The sequence below is a fragment of the Macrotis lagotis genome, chromosome 8, assembly GCF_037893015.1.
Source record: "Macrotis lagotis isolate mMagLag1 chromosome 8, bilby.v1.9.chrom.fasta, whole genome shotgun sequence".
Taxonomy (NCBI): domain Eukaryota; kingdom Metazoa; phylum Chordata; class Mammalia; order Peramelemorphia; family Peramelidae; genus Macrotis; species Macrotis lagotis.
In genome coordinates this window covers 179684960-179701686 of record NC_133665.1, presented here as the reverse complement: position 1 = coordinate 179701686, position 16727 = coordinate 179684960, and the positions used below count along the sequence as shown (strand labels likewise).

Sequence of the window (16727 nt, the reverse complement as noted above, 5' to 3'; positions counted from 1 at the left end):
CACAGGAATAGGAATTTCCATGTGCTCCAGAGAATGAGAGGAAGAGACAAATGTATAGAAGTGCCTAATAAATGCTAATGGAACTCAATGGAAAACTGCCACCTCTCATAGCAGAGTGGCATTCTCCATTTTGAAGAAGTGAATTGACATCAAGTTGGTATGGAGGGCTTGGTCCTGCTAAGCACAATTTTACTCTTCAGTAAGAAAATTAGGAAATAATTTTTTAAAAATTCTTAATGGTTGGGAGAGAAATTTTTAAAATTTCTGGATAGATGCCTCAGGCAGGTAATGTTTGGTCTTTAGTTGGGGAAGAGCAGGGGATAGCTCTGTACTCTTGGTCTTTTGGTTCTGAGCCCTGAGGCATGTGACTTTGATCGTGAGGCCTTCCTTTTGGAGACTTGGCCCCTCAGAGACAGGCACTGGGGAAGCGTGGGCCTCAGTAGCCACCACTCCAACACCACTGGAGCTTGAAGCCTGTTTGGATGGCACCAAGATGCCATCAGGCAGCAGACTCTCTGCAGTGTATTTTAGTGTCACATCCACAAAGTGAATGGCCAGGAAAAAGTCCCTGTTCCAGAAGTCTAGTGGAAGCATCGCTTTCTGTTCAAGAATTTGCTGCCATGCTGTTTTTCCTTTTTTTCTGAAATTTCAGGAATCCCTCGAGTTGCCCATTGTAAATTCAGATTGCCCCTCAAGTTGATCTGCCTGCCTCACCAACCTTCCAAAACGGCAAGCCACAAGCTCACTATCCACACGAACAAGGCCCCAGTCAGCCTTCTCGGCCTCTTCCCAGGTAGGCCTCTGGAAGCTCTGTGTGTGAATGTGTGTGTGAGTGTGTGGTGTGTGTATGTGTGTGAGTGTGTGTGGTATGTGTGTGTATGTATATGTGTGTGGTATGTATATATGTGTGTGCGGTGTGTGTATGAGTGTATCTGTATATGTGTATGGTGTGTGTGTATATATGTGTGTGGGGGGTGTGGGGGTGTGAGTGTGTATGTGTATGTGGTGTGTGTGTGTATATATGTGGGGTGAGAGTGTGTGTGTGTGTGTGTGTGTGTGTGTGTGTGTGTGTGTGAAACAACAGAAATGTTAGGCATTTCAAATGGACTCCCCTGAGCAGTGAGTAATGATGGGGTAATTATAAGATAATCACCAAGTCAGCCTAGAAGAATGTCTCCAGGATCCCCCCCCGCCGGTCCCCCTTCATTCTGCCTGGTCAAAGGTGCAGTTTATATCAACAATAAGTAATAAGATGTGGCTTTTAAGTTTGATTCAAAATATTTTAATCATTATTTTGCTTCAACACTCAAAAATGAAAACATCCAATGTATCTTTGGAGATGGCGGGATTTCTTTGTCAGGAATGTAAATATTGATTATTCCTCTTTATTGTGGATACATAAAATAGTTCCCTTTCTAAATATATGCCCCAGGTGAGAAATTCTATCAGTAGGTGCTCTTGGGTGTGCTGATGTTTCAGCATCTGGACCAGGGGCATGTTCATTCTTTGGACCCTGTTGTCTGCTGGCACTTTCCCCTGAAGCTTGGGACAACTCTGGGGACATTCAGCCTTGGTTTGTGAGTGAAAGGAAGTGTGTGGCAGAGCCCCTTAGGTGCCCACACCTGGGGGACAATGATCTTTAACAGCCCCCAATTCTCAGCTACCATACTCATCTACTTTTTGGAGGATAGTGTAGAATTAAAAAAAAAGTCTACTGATTTCATCAGCCTTCATAGGCCCCCTTATAAACTCAGTACTGTTGCCTCTGAGAGGCAGCCTCACATTTCTGGAGAGGATTCCAAATTCAAAGATTTTAGAAATATCATGGTAAGTGGAAATTTATGTAATTGACCACTTACGAATACTACGGCTTGATCTTTGGTTGTTTTGCAAGGTGTTTTCTTAGATCTCCAAACTTAGCACCACCATTAGGAATATTTTGTTTTTCATCTTTGGCTTCTTTAAGAGTAGGATTTTGCAGGTGAGAGGAGGTGTTTGTATTTGCAAGAATTGCTTCTAGAAGCTTTGTTTACTTTCTTTCTTGGATTGCTTATGTCAAATTGGGACTTTACCCAAAGTAAAGCTGTGTAATTAATTTGAAAGCTGAAGTGATGACTGTGCTCTGTATTCATCACTCATTATTAATGAGTCCTCTGTACAGTTAGCCATTGTCTTCTCTTTGAAAACTGAGTTAAATATGATATTGAAATCTGGATGCTCAGATGGTTCGATTTGGTCAAGGGTCTTTTTCCTGGGGGCTTGATAGTGATATTTGAAAGAGATGAGATCCAATGGATGGTAAGGAAAGCTTTAATGGCCCCTTGTCTTCTGAGAGATAGAATGATAAAAGAATTCTAGGTCAAACTGAGTTCTTTTGGGGGCTTCCATTCCTCCATTGGTGTATAGCTTGCAGATGGAGCCAACCCATTCTCCTCAGACTTGTACCTGTATTCGGCCCAACTAGCCCCTTGGGGGATGGTTCTTGGCTTGATTTCTGTGGCAAACACACCTCTGTGTGTGTGTTATGTCTGCTGCAGTCAAGACCCCTGAAGACTCAATATTTATGGGACTGTGACTGCTTGGACAGTATGATCGTGAGAAAAGTCCCGTGTGCCAGCTCCTCAGAGGTGAGACTTTCCCTGGAATAGGTTACCCTTGGCCAAGGGGCCTGGCTGCCTAAAGGTCTTGGGCTTCTCGTTCGTTAAATCCAAAGCGATGCGGCAAATTCCCCTCCTTGACTTGATGGCCTAATTAGGGCAACAGTGACCGATGAAGTTCTTGGTGTAGTTTAACTTGAAGAGTGTTTCCAAAGTTAAATTAAACAAATTAAGCAATATTAAGGAACTCAAGGCGTTCCCACTTTCTGGAGAAAGACAAAAGTCTGAGGAATGATTTCCCTCTGTCCTTTCAATGTCTGTATGCTCTTTTTCTGAGAGTTTTCAGCATATCAGTTATGAAGGGGTTTATTTTCATATTTAAAATTGATGAACAAAGAATTAGAAATACCTCACCAGATAATTTCCTACTCCATCTAAAAACCAGAGCTCTCCATGGTCTTTTTTGTTTTTACATGAATGAATATTGAAGTTGATTGATTTGAAAAAAATTGTTGGCCCAGTGCAATATTATCCAATAAAAACCCCCTAATTAAAAATTCTAGAAATTTCACTTGACTATATAATGTATTAAACTTGATGTGTCCAAGGGTCCCTGCTAATGTGGAGAGACTTTTTAAGGCCAGCATTATCGGTTTCTGCCTAGGGTCAGATCTCTTCCAAAGATGCCTGTTCCTGAGGATAGTCTTTCTCAGTCATGAGGATGAAGATAACTTTAGTCAACCCAATTTGGCCAGAAGATGTTCGAGTAATGAGATCAGTAGGAGACCTTTCCAAAGAACTTTGATTCAGTTCAACATACACTTATCATGTGCCATTATTTTTATGTATTACCACTGTGTGATGGGGATTGTGCCTCTGCTAGGAGATGGGGATAGAGAGAAATTACTGACATGGTCCTTGTCCTCAAGGAGCTTACATTCTACTGGAAACTAGAAATTAGAATGACCAACAAGTAGGGATTTTTTAAACCACACAAAAGAAGACCAATTCAGTATCTGAGCTTTCCTGAGAAGATAGCAGAAGATGAGGCAGTTTTTCCTATTTTGGCTCAATTTAACCACCATTAAAATGTCTTTCCATGCCCTCCTTTATTTCTAGGCTTTGCTAATCATTCCGATGATGATCAGGTAAACATGCTCGGATTTTGCTTCATCACTGGCTCTCAAGTTACTCTTCTAGCATCTAAGACCTCGCGTAAGTAAAACTAAATGGTTGTTGCTTTTGAGTTTGTCTTGAAATATTTTGTGGAGAATTGGTGGCAAACAGTGGTCTAGAGGAGGGGGTCTAGTATGATAGAAAAGGTGGTGACTCCGAAAGCAGCCACCCTGGGGTCTCATCCTGGATCTGTTGTGGACCTTGTGGGTGACCTTGGCAAGATAATTGCCTCAGTTTCCCCATCTGTAAAAGGAAATTGGAGATAGGCAGAATGTTCCTCCCTGGTCCCCCTTCCCCCATTGCTGCTGTGGAATGGAATTGGAAGCTCCTTGAGGCCAGGGATCTTCCTCATACTTGAATTCTAGTTAGTACCTAATAAATGCTCGTTCATTCATCCATTCATCTCTAGGGTCTCTTCCAACTCAGAATCTGGTGAGTGGGAGAACCTCTGCTAGAGCCCAAGGAGGGGGAAAATGGTCATAGCATTCAGTGATTTTCAAGTGTTCCAGGCCTTAAAGAGGCCATATTCTCTCATGTCTCACCTAACTGCTGAGGCTCCACATGGTATGGACATTACACTTGAGAAAGAATACTTGGACACAAAGGGGAAGCAAGAGTTCCAGAAAAAATATCTGCTTGAACCCAAAGGAGTTTGGTGAAGGCTACGTTGGCTCATTCCTTTTATGGTATTTCCTTCCCTTAACATGTCCTTCTTGTTCTTTTGGATGATGGGATCCTATGTGTTCACGGAGTGTTTGGTTGGAAAGTTTTTGAAAAACTTCATGCCTTATTTCACTTGGTAATGCTTTATACAAGATATTTACTGAGAAGAAAGAGAAAAATAGTTTGTACGTTATAAGAATGGAAATTATTGGATTGAATTACATGTATTATTTTGTTTTAGTGGGATAAAGGCAAAAATGAAATGATTTGTAGGACATTTGTGTTTCTTTGGACATTGTCAACATTGGCCTAAGCAGCTGGATATTTGGAACTTGCAAGTGATTGGCCAGATTTTTAAATTTTTTTTCCTCTGTAAGTTTAGAATACCCACTAAAGTTATAGTGTAGGTGATCAAGCTGAAGGATGAGAAAGCATCCCTCTTTAAAAAAGCAACTTTGCCTCGATGGTCTCACCTCATCGGAGGGAGTGGTCCTAATCTTACCCATCTGTAGTGAAGATTTAAAAAATGTAAGATAGTCTACATAGGGCAATTGGAAGTGAGCAGCTAAGTGATGCAGTAGATAGAGTGCCAGACCTGGAGTCAGGAAGACTTCATTTTCCTGGGTTCAAATCCAGCCTCAGACACTTAAAGGCTTTGTGAGTGTGGTCAAATCACTGCTCCCTGTATGCCTCAGTGTCATCATCTGTAAAATGAGCTGGAGAAGGAAATGGCAAACCACTCCAGTATCTCTGCCAAGAAAACCCAAATGGGGTCCCGAAGAGTCAGACTTCACCACAAAAAGGGGCCCTTGTCAGTGAAGTTGACCTGGATTTTCTGTTGTTTGATTTCTGTCTCTTCCTCTCAGGATATTGAGTTTTTAAAAAAGCTTTCTACTCGACCCATTTCTGCCTGATGAAGAGTCCTTCCTCTAAACTCTAGAATCTCAATCCAGAGGGACCCCAACTATGCAAAGAAAGCAGTATCTTTTACACAAGCAACATTCAAGTCCTGTATAAGTCATAGGAAGTTGACCCTTGCACTTGGTGCCTGAGGCTTGGTGGGCCCTTGAAAGACATCTGCTTCTAAAATCATGCTTGGTATTTAGGCCAAGCTATGAGGGAGACATATGCAATTTTTGTTCTATTTCCTGATTCCCTGTGGACTAGACCAAGCCGCCAATTGGTAACGCTGTGCAAGTTTATTATTACTGAGGTATCATATCATTAAGGGAGCCAAATAGTTTTTTATTGCCAGCAAGTGATAGACTTTCTAATTTAATTGGAGCTTCTTACACGAATGTGAAAAAAAAAGAAAGAGAATCATTGAAATCGTGTCTTATAGCCAACAGATTGCTTTAGCCAAATTCCTCAAATCCTGTGTGTTATTCCCAAGTTGAAGAAGCAGAGTCTGGCCTGAGCATCCTCCAGCTCAACAAACTTGGTGACTCTGTTGTTTGTAAAATAAAAAGCAAACTGCTCAGCCCAGAATTTGGGGCTTCAAATTAACTCACTAACTCTCCATTTTTATTTCTCTTTGCTCCTCTTCCTGTCCCCTTCAGTTCAGCCAAACCTGGCTGGCAGCTCTTCACTCTTTGGAATATATGCTTTTCTATCCTAGCCTCCTGAATCCCAACCGTCTCCTTCATGTACCTCTGAGGAGTGAAGGCTGGAGGTTGGACTTGTAGAGACGACTGGTGGTGGTGGTGGTGGTAGAAAAAACTTTGGCCTTAGACATCTGGGCAGAGACTGCATCATAATGCTAGGCTGGAAGACCAGGAGATGCCTTTGACATGGTTTACATAGACTTGAACAAAGGGTTACATGGAATCTCTCATGTTTTCACCCCTTGCCCCTCAGTAATCCCCAGTGGCTCCCGATTACCTCCAAGATCAAATGGAAAGCCCATGTTTTATAGCCAGCCTTTTCCTCCTTTTCCAGTCTTCATTCATTTGACTCTCCTCCAAGTCCAGGGCAATATGGCAACCATACCCTTCCAGCTGCTTATGCCTCCCCCTGAGCCGCTTCTCCATTTACACTATGTATGCTGCATCCTCATTGCCCATTGTCTCTCCCACGAGAATGTGGAAAGGACCCATGTTATTGCCTTTGTGATGTGGACCTTAGGACAGACTTAGGACGCTATGCAGTAAGAACTTATTAGATTCTTGTGGTGTGACTGATGAGAGATATGGGTTGAGCCTAGATAGTTAAGTGGGTGGGAATTGGAAGAAATGTCACCTTAGAGGGAATACATTCTGGGATGGAGGGGAGGTCCAGGCTAGGGCTTCTCACAGATCTCTTCTTTGCTGTCTTCCTTTTGTCCTCTTTAAAAGTGATTTGGGTGAAGGCCCAGGTGGTGTGCTGATCAAATGTGCTGATGACGTGAACCTTGAGGTCATGGGAAGAACAGATGTTGGATGACACAAGGTCAGAGGATCTCAAGGGCCTGAAAAGCGGACCTCAGAGTTGTAAAATGAAATTTAGTGGAGGACAATGTGAAATCCTCTTCTCAGATTCAAGAAATGCAGAGTTGGGCAGGGACACACACCATGTTCATGAAAAGGATCTAGGGATTTGGGATTTAGGCAAAGGGAAAAAATAACATTGGGAGCATTGCATCCAGAACAAGGGCAGTGTCAACCCTCTTGTACTCAACTGCTTCAGACCCCAACTTGTATATTTCGGTTCAATTTGGGGTGTCACATGTTAGGGATGGCATTGACAAAGTGGATCATCTCCTGAGGTGGGCAACCAGAGCCCCAAGATGATGCCAGAGAAGGGCCACTTAAAGAAGGGTCACTTGTGAGATTAACTTAAGTCTGGAGGAGAGTAAATTTAAGGAGGCCTTATTGACATCTTCTGAGCTGAGGAATAACGAGCATAGTTTAAATTTGATCTGGCATGAAGGAAGAGAATGGAATAAAGACTAATTATACTGTGTACAATTATACTACATATATAATTATATTATGACTTTTATACTGGTGGATGGGGTGAAAAGAAGAGAACAAGATGGCAGCTACAGGAATAGAAAGGGACAGCCAGGAAAGAGTCAAAAGGAAAGTCACTGATGACTCCTTTAATGGTTTCCCAAGACCCCGTCCCCTTCCAATGAGCATTTTATGCCATTTCTCCAAGTACCATTAGACTCTGAGATTGGGAAGTTAGGAGATGTGTGGCACATTTTACAGAGATGCAAACTTGCTTCTAGGGTAGAGTATACTTGCCAAGAGGACACTTCTTCCATATCTCAAATTTAATTAATTCATTTAACACATATTCACTGAGTCCCTTGAAAGTCTGAAGTCCTGGGTCAGGAATTGAGTATCCCACCTGCCTGCTCTCTCTGCCTCAGGAAGAAGGCAGGGAGATGGAGGGGATGTTCTTTTCTGGTGATCGTGTCTTAATGGAATAGTGCTCTCAGTTATTTCAAAGGTTCATTCACTCAACAATTATTTATTTTGGGCCCATGCACTTAAAACCCTAAATCTCTGCTCCTTTTATTCCAACACTCCAAGGATGACCTTGTGTAGCCCTTAATTTATTGTTGTTCAGTCCTTTCTGCATTGTCTCTCTGTGATCCAGTTTGGAGTTTTCCTGGTAAAGACACTGGAGTAGTTCTCCACTTGCTTCTCCAGTTCATTTTACAGATGAGGAAACTGAGGCAAACAAAGTGAAGTGATATACCCAGGGGCAAATGTCTGAGGCAAGGTTTGAACTCAGGAAGTTGAGTTTTTCAGACTCCATGCCTGGAAGTGCCTCTGACTGCCATAGAGCACTTGAAGGTGTATGCAAAACTCTCACTCAACCCCCACAAGAGCCTCAGGAAGTCGGATTTATTATCATCATTTTATAGTTGGGTAAACTGAGGCAAATGGATTTTATGTTTTTTTAAATGACTTGTCCAGGGTCTCACAGTTAGTAAGAATCTGAGGCTGGATTTCTAGGTCCTCCATGCTGGTTGAAGGGGCAAAGGCAGCAGCTTCCCTCCCTCTTGGTCCTTCCCTCTAATAGGTGAACACAAGGTTGGATGCTCTCCATCGTTGCCCTCGAGTGCCACATTCAGGCAGGATTTGAATTGGTGGGAAGTGTGTCACCCATGATCATTGGATGCCAGCTGCTCATATTGATCACAGTTGTTCTCAGAGGATGATTAATTTTTTTTTAACTTTTACAAGGTGTTTAAGTGGGTTAAGTGACTTGCCCAAGGTCATACAGCTAGGGATTATTAAATGAGGACAGATTTGAACTCAGGTCCTCCTGACTCCAGGGCCCATGACTGTGTCAGCTGGCTGCCCCAGGAGGTTTTATTTTTGAAAATATCTCTTAAGTAGCTATGGCTGTTCTTCCTTGGGGTGATTCCATCGTAGTTGTTCAATTAATGGAAGCCTCCTCTGCAGCCTCCAGTGACTGCCCAGTTTTGAGAGCCTGGTCATCTGGTGGAGGCAGAAATGACAATCCAACCCCAGAAATTGTTACATGAAATCCGTGTTGTGGGAAAATCTCTGACCTCCGCAGACTGGAAAGTTTTGGCTGGTTGGGCTTTGTCACCAAACTTTAGGTGACCAACTGATGACTAACGGGCTCTCTTCTCTCCTCCTTTGGCTGCCATTGCAACAGAGCGGTATCGAATCCAAAGCGAGCAGTTTGAGGACCTCTGGCTCCTCACCAAGGAGCTCACACTTCGTCTCCAGGAGCATTTTGAAAAGCTGGGAATCAAAGATTTCGCTTGTTCTTTCTTGGAGTGTATTCCTTTACAAGAATATTTTGACCTAATTGACCAGCATTTTGAGGTATGTCTGATAATGTAAATTATGGGCATAATCATAATGTTCTTTCTTTTGTACATGGACATGCATCTCTCTCAGTTCATCTTTACGATAGGAGCAGTATGCTTATGTTGATCCTTTCATTATGTTGGGACTGTGTGACCTATGACTAGTGACCCATATTTATGAAAAACAAGTTGGAACTGGAGGGGCAGCTGGTGACATAGTGAATAGATTTCTGGGTCTGGAGGAAGGAAGACTCTTCTTCCTGAGTTCAAATCCAACCTCAGACACTTAGTAACTTGTGACTCTGGACAAGTCTCTACCCTATTTGCCTCAGTTTTCTCATCTGCAAAATGAGCTGGAGAAGAAATGGTAAAGGCTCCAGGGTCTTCACCAAGAAAACCCCAAGCTGAGATTATGAAGAATTAGACACACCTGAAAATTGAGTTGACAAAGTTGGAACTGGACTAGGAAGAGGACCTAGTAAGTTTACTGATCCATTTGGAGGTTGCTTCACATCTTGGCCTCTTTTAGTCCCAGGTATAAACTCATAACCTGAAATGTGTCTTAAGACCCCCTGAACTGGGGGACAAGTGCTGGGTGGTCATTGGTTCCTCAGCACTGTACCCCAGATGGCTTCCAGCCTTTGAAACTCCACTTTTGACTTTAACTTCAGAACACAAATATTTGTCATGGTGGAGATGGATGTCACTTGGGGGGCTGCCTCAGATTCCTCAAGAACCAAAGCCTCCCCTTCCAGGATCACAGAAGAAACCCCTTTTAAAGCTCTTCATGCCCTCATCCTCTTCTCTCTGCCTGGTCTTCCCATCCCTCCTCCCAACCCATACTCTTTTCCAGTCCTTAAAATAGTGTTCTGTGTGTGTGTGTGTGTGTGTGTGTGTGTGTGTGTGTGTGTTTAAATCTCTTCATCTCTATACATCTTGTTTGTATGTATGTGTTTGTTGTCTGTCCCCTTGGATTGGAAGCTCCTTGAGGTCTCTCTTTTTCCTCTTGTTGTGTCCCCAGAGCCCGGCACATGCTTTCATTGATGTTTATGTCTATTGACAGCTGGTGAGCAATGTCCGAACCAAATTGGCTAATGCTCAGTTGAGGAAACAGATATCAGTTAAAAACGAAAGAGGAATTTTCCCGTTTGACTGTAATTGGCTTCACGGACAGTCCCCAAAGGGGAGTGGCCAGAGTGACTTGGTCACTGTCAGCATCATTGCATAGCATATTGAGGCTGCCAAGGTCACTGTTTGTAATATTGCCCTTAGATTGGGGTCTCCATCTCTGAGTGTGTCAGATCAATCACATTACTTTATATACACACAATCAACTTCATTAACTCAAGATTTTATGCCTTATAAATCTCTTCTGAATCTAAGGGAAATATTTATGATGCATAAATTATAATCAGTTCCAAATAGCAGCAAACATATTAATGTGTTTATATTATTATATCTTCCCTTCAGTCTAGGCTCTTTGTGGTCAGGAGCTGTCTCCCTTTTGTCTTTATCTAGTGTCCAGGAGAGGTCTTGGCTTGCTCCTGGTGATTGGTTCAGCATATACATCTTTGGTTCCAAGGATTTGACCCAAAGTTGACCCTCAGTTTATCTATCTCCCCTGAATCCATTAGCTAGTTTTGTTTTTTAAAGATATTACTGCTCATGTGTATAAAATAGTATCTGTATGGGCCATAAAAGTGAAGTTTTCTCTTATTTGGTCCTCAGGCATTCAGAATCAATATAAGAATTTTTGTGTAGAATTAATGCATAATTCTGTACAGCATCTGGTCCTTAGAGAATAGAGAACTTGAAACAATGTTTTCTTTGATTTTTTTGGAGATCATATGTAGAAGGGAAATTCTGCAAAGGTCAGTATATTTTTTACACCAAATGCTTTCAATTTGGGGATGTTTGAATTTTTTCATGTTAAAGCAGTCTGATATATGTGATGCAAGATGTATAAATAATGTTCATTGTAAATTACATTTTTTTAATTCATTTTCCTCTTTCAACCTCTATTGGGGGAACTGAGAGATCTGGGGTCTTGTCCATGATTTGACAGCAGCCAGTCCCCACTGTGGTGGTCTGCCCGGCCTGTTCTGTGCTGTGATATTACAGTTAGATGACAATATTCCTTCAAACACTTCTGTCCTTCAGATTTTTTATGAACAATAAGATCTGCTCCTAAGTTGCCTCCTGTGGTAAGCCCCACCAACAGCTCAGGAGGGATTTCTGCTCATAGCTCTTCTCCTTGGGGAGCTTTCAGATTAGCAGCTCAGGTTCCCTAGGGTCTAGCCTCCTCATAGGGAGACCCTCACTACTTCCATTTGGCCAAACATAGTTGATTTGCAATGCACCCTTGCCCTTTGTCGGCTTGTTCTTCCTCTTCTGTTCTATGTCTACATAATAGGAAGATATTCATACAAAGTTAGACTGTATCTGTATCAAAGAAATTGGAAGTCCTTTTCTCCCCACTGATCCCAGCCCCTCGTCCTCCCCCCCCTCCACATGCATACACACACACACACACACACACACACACACACACACACACACACACACACTGAGAGACCCATTTCTTTAGTTGCTCTTGGGTAACTTCACACTCTCTCCAACTTCTGCTAATACCATTTAGTCATCTCTGGGAGTTATTGAAATGGAAAGATTTTTTTTTCTTTATTGCTTTTTATAAGAAACAAGTGCCTCTTTCTGCTGTTCAGTTTTTCCACCTATTGGCTGCATTTGCCGTCGTTGCATTTCCATAAAATTCCTAGGTTGATGAATTATTACGGTGCATCGTCTCAGTTCATCAATGATTTCCTCAGAGTTGTTTTGCTGCCTTTGGAAGTTCTTGCAGATGGAATGCCATCCGGAACTCTGGAGAATGAAGGACAAACTTAGGGAAGAGCAGAGGCGGCTTCTTGATGACATTTACCAAGAGGGATGAAAATATTTTTGTTCAATAATATGCTGTTGTGTATTTCCACACCTTGATCCTAATTCTGCCATTTGGGGGCCAAACAGAATAAGTCGAACCCTTCTTCCACCTGGTAACTCCGCAGGTACTAGAAGACAGATGGCCGTCAAGCGGTCCCCCCATTTATTTCTTTTTTTTAGGTTCTTCATTTATTAAGATTGTTCTTGTTGTTCATTCATTTCAATCATGTCTGCCTCTTTGTGACACTATTTCGGGTTTTCTTGGTAAAGATTGGGCAGCAGTTGACCATTTCCTTCCCCATTCGTTTTACAGAGGAGGAAACTGAGGCAAACAGGGTGAAGTGACTTGCCTGGGGTCACACTGCTAGCAAGTATCTGAGGCTGGATTTGAACTTTGGAAGTGAGTCTTCCTGATCTTAGCCTGGCACTCTGGGCACTGTGCCACTACTAGCAGTGCTCAACTCTGGGCCCAAGGGCTTGCTTGTCTCTGCCAATCATATATATATATATATATATATATATATATATATATATATATATATATTTACCTTTGCTCTTTGAGTTTTGGCCAGGGTACCCTCTCAACACTGTCACATGCTTTAATGATAGAATGGTAGAATTAATGGGAGAATACCTCCAACCTGGTTTTTTTTTTCCCATTTGACTTTGAGGCTCAGTGGACAAATTGAGCAAGCTTATCTCCTAGACAGTGTCTGGCATATGGAATGGGAGAGACTTCTATTTGAGACCAGAATTTACTCTATTGAGAGAGATTCTTCATTGCATTCAGCAGACCCTAGATTGGTATGACTTTTGTTTCTTATAGCTCAGTTGGTTGCGTGCCTGGGAAGTTGTGGTGGACTGTAGAAAATCATCTACAGACACCTTCTCAAAGCTTCCTCACAGACGTCCTCTGGACACTGCTCATGTGGTCATGCTCATGAAGATTAACTTGTTGAGATGAGAAAAGTAGATGTAGCAATCACATCCTGGCTCTAATCTACCTTTTGTAGAATTCTTCTATCTGTTGTTCTCCTTCAAGCACCCTACAATCCAGTCACATAATAGGCACTTAATAGATGTCTATATATGTATATATATATTGGCTTGTCTTCATATTAAGGACATCACCTTCCCCTTGGGTAGTATGTTGGATCCTGAGACAATGGTGTCAGTACAACACATTTGTCCCTGATGAAGCTAGATTTTGATAGAAACACTGGTGAATCTGGTTAATTCCAGGGATGACGGTGCCCTGACTTTCTGGATAAGATTCTCTTTGTTTAAGTGTTTTGCCTTTTCCTTAGAAGATATTTTTCTCCAGAATGTGTGTGAGTTCTGAACTGCTATTTTATCATTGTACAGAAAAGTTTGAACTTGGTTTAGTTAGTAATACTGATCCTTGTGGCTTCTTGAGGACAAGGGACAAGCTGATAAAAGTAGTGTTTTTGGAAGACCACTGTTGCAGATCAATCTACAGGTATTAAGGTGTTGTATGGAAGATGGATAAGAGACCAGGAGAAGGGCTGGGAGGATGGTACAGTACTGGCTGCTTGTTCTGCAGTGCTAGCTCAGCAACTGAGGAGGGAAAGGGGATGTGGAAATTTAGATAAGGGTGTTTTGAAGTAAGAATTGATCTTGTTTAGGGGCGGCTAGGTGGTACAGTGGATAGAGCACTGGCCCTGGAATCAGGAGTACCTGAGTTTAAATCTGGCCTCAGTCACTTAATAATTATCTAGCTGTGTGGCCTTGGGCAAGCCACTTAACCCCATTGCCTTGCAAAAACCTAAAAAAAAATTGATCATGTTTGGTAATTAGATCTAAAAAGTAAAAGTGTAAAGATGATTTCACAGTGTTTGGGTCTTAACTGTAACATGGAAGTTTGTAAATAAAGACATTTCGGAGGGAAGCTTCTAAATTTATTCTTTTATTCTTTATTTTATTTATTATATTATTATATTATTTATTAAATTCAAACTAATGTGAGACAAAATGGAAATATTAGTGGATTTGGAGGTAAAGGGTTTGAGTTTGCATGTTGACTGCCTCCTGCTATTGTAGTCAACTCTCTGGATCCCACTTTTCTCATTTGTAAAAGGAAGTTATTGGACTAGAACTAGATGGTTTTTAAGGTGCTTCCCAGCTTTAAATCATTGATCTTGTAATGTGTTTACCAAATGGATCTATCTTTTACTTTTGGTCAATTGTTTCAGTCATGTCCAACTCTTCATGCTTCATTTTGGGATTTCTTGGCAAAGGTACTGAAGTCATTTGCCGTTTTACTCTCTAGCTCATTTTATAGATGAGGAAACTGAGGCAAACAGGGTTAAGGGACTTGTCCAGCATCTAGTAATGTATAAATCACATTGGTGGAGGGAGTTTCCATCTTTAAAGTTCCCCACGCATATGAAATCCCAAGACCAAAAGAGGTCTTTCCTTTCTAACTGTCCATTGCTGCTTTGGAGGAGAAAACAAGTGATTAGGTTGCTAGGTGAGATAAACAATTTTATTACTCTTTTTTTGCAGAATTTAAAATGTTTTTTTTCAAATTTTTACCTTGAAAGTTTGATTTAGACTTTGGTTTAGTTGTTTCTTCATCTCCTTTGACCACATATGTATTGAAAATTGGCTGCTGATAGTATCGATTTATGTCTATTTCCCTGTAGGTTTTGATGTCAGACTTTCATCTGAAATGTTTTATCACTCTCTTTTCCTTTATGAATAAGTTTTGTTTATTAATTTTCATTTTTGACATAAATCATTCCTGCTGATCCTTTCCTTACTTTAGCTAGGCTGATTTTGTTTGTATAAAAGCTTTTGATTTTTATATGACATAATCTTTTTAATACTCTCTTATGATACTGGTAGTTACAACTTCATTTACTTTCTAGGCATGAAAAATATAGTCCTTTACTCTCTCCTGGTTTATGATGATATGACTTTATATGACAAGTCATTTTCATTTTGCTGATAGGATAATTGTAGAGAGGGTATGTGCATTTTCCTCTATGCGATCACACATCCATTAGTTAAAACATGAAATGGATTTTTCAATTTACAATTTCTTTCATAAACATTCTGTAGACCCACTGTTGGCTAGTACTGGGTCCTTCAGCACATTAATTCTTAAAAACATGGGCATCTTTAGCAACTCTCTTGACATATTTTTTACACATGTATGTGGATGGTGTGCCTCAAATTTGGGGAGTTTCATGCTATTGTATTTGCTTTGTGAAATAATAACAACCTCACTTTGAAAATCTTTTATTTTCTATGTCTTGACTTGATTATTTTAATTTTCAATAGTATCTTAAGAGAAATGCTTTAAAGAAGAATAGTGGCTCTCATAGGCAATCAAAAGCATTTATGTAACTGCTGCTCTGCACTAGAGAGGAATTTCATTAGTGGGCTGCCTGGCCACCTGCATTTTTTATCCTAAACATTTCTGGCAGAGCAAAGGATCTTTATTGCCCAGTTAATTGGAACTTTGGAAATTTTTAATTATAGCTCCGACTGAATGCAGACAGAGTTGAAGAACTGTTATCTGAAAGAGCCATCCAGTTCCGAGCCATAGAACGACGGCTACTGACGAGGTTCAAAGATAAGACGCCTGCCCCTCTCCAACATCTGGACACCTTGTTAGATGGGACGTTCAAACAGGTCAGTGCAGGGGGCAGTATTTTTTTTTCCAGGTAACTGGAGTTGTTGGTGTGATTTAGCATATACTCTAAGGTTGGGGATGTCCTTCCTGGCCATAATCCAGAAGCATGTTTGTGACCACCCCGCATCCCAGCTGTCATCTTGCTCTCAGACTCATTGGTCTGAGATCTCAGCCCTGGGCCTGAGAAATGAGCCCTTTCTTTCTTCCCATCCTTGAAATCTCCATGTGATATCATAGAACTCTGTTTTAGTTAATGTTTTCACGAGTGATGTGACTTAAGTCAGTGACAGCCTCCTTATCAGACTTGCTGATGACATGAGATTGGGACGGCTGCCTCAGGAATAGGACTATTGTCAGAGAGCCCATCACATGCTTCTTGGGATGCTTCTCACATGGGAAGCTTGTTGGTCCACATTGATCTCCATATGTCAGCATTGCTATTAAACATCACTATTTTTCCAAAGTTTAAAATATAGTTTTTATTGGGTTACTCAGAACATATATAAACCAAATGATACCAGTCAGATTGAAGGACTGTAGCAAAATTTCTATTTACCAAAAAGTGAGTCTGTCTCCTTTTATATTTACTGTGGTAATTCTGCTAGGCCTTTTTTATTCCAGACCTTTTCTTGGTGAACATGTTTCATCTGTTCATAAGTTCCTAAAAAGTCACCTGGGCTGGTGGGAGTGGGTCAAGTGAGCTCTCCAAGCCGAGGATCCTGGGACCCAGTGAAGAATAGGGGTGTCTGGGGGTGGGAGGGAAGGACAGATCATTACTCTTCTCTGCTTTCTCAGCATGGCACTCCATCCTTTCATTGTCCCTCCTAAGCCCCTGCCTAGAGGGGCTCCAGATTAACTATCAGTTCCAAGTCCAGGAGTGGTGAGATGTATTTTAGATTCTGGGCATCTCTGT

The 16727-nt window shown here is 41.4% G+C and overlaps 1 protein-coding gene across 4 annotated transcripts in view; it reads left to right on the top strand.

Moving 5' to 3' along the window:
• Positions 1–16727, top strand: part of BBS9 (Bardet-Biedl syndrome 9) — a 406580-nt gene that overhangs the window by 131057 nt on the left and 258796 nt on the right. For all 4 annotated transcript variants that reach the window (XR_012471048.1, XM_074198926.1, XM_074198924.1 and 1 more), the window contains exons 15-18: positions 653–793; positions 3717–3812; positions 9057–9229; positions 15661–15813. Coding sequence is in view for 3 of the 4 variants with exons in the window: in XM_074198926.1 (XP_074055027.1) it covers positions 653–793; positions 3717–3812; positions 9057–9229; positions 15661–15813 (563 nt within the window). In the remaining variant the exon portion in view is untranslated. The remainder of the gene's footprint in view (positions 1–652; positions 794–3716; positions 3813–9056; positions 9230–15660; positions 15814–16727) is intronic.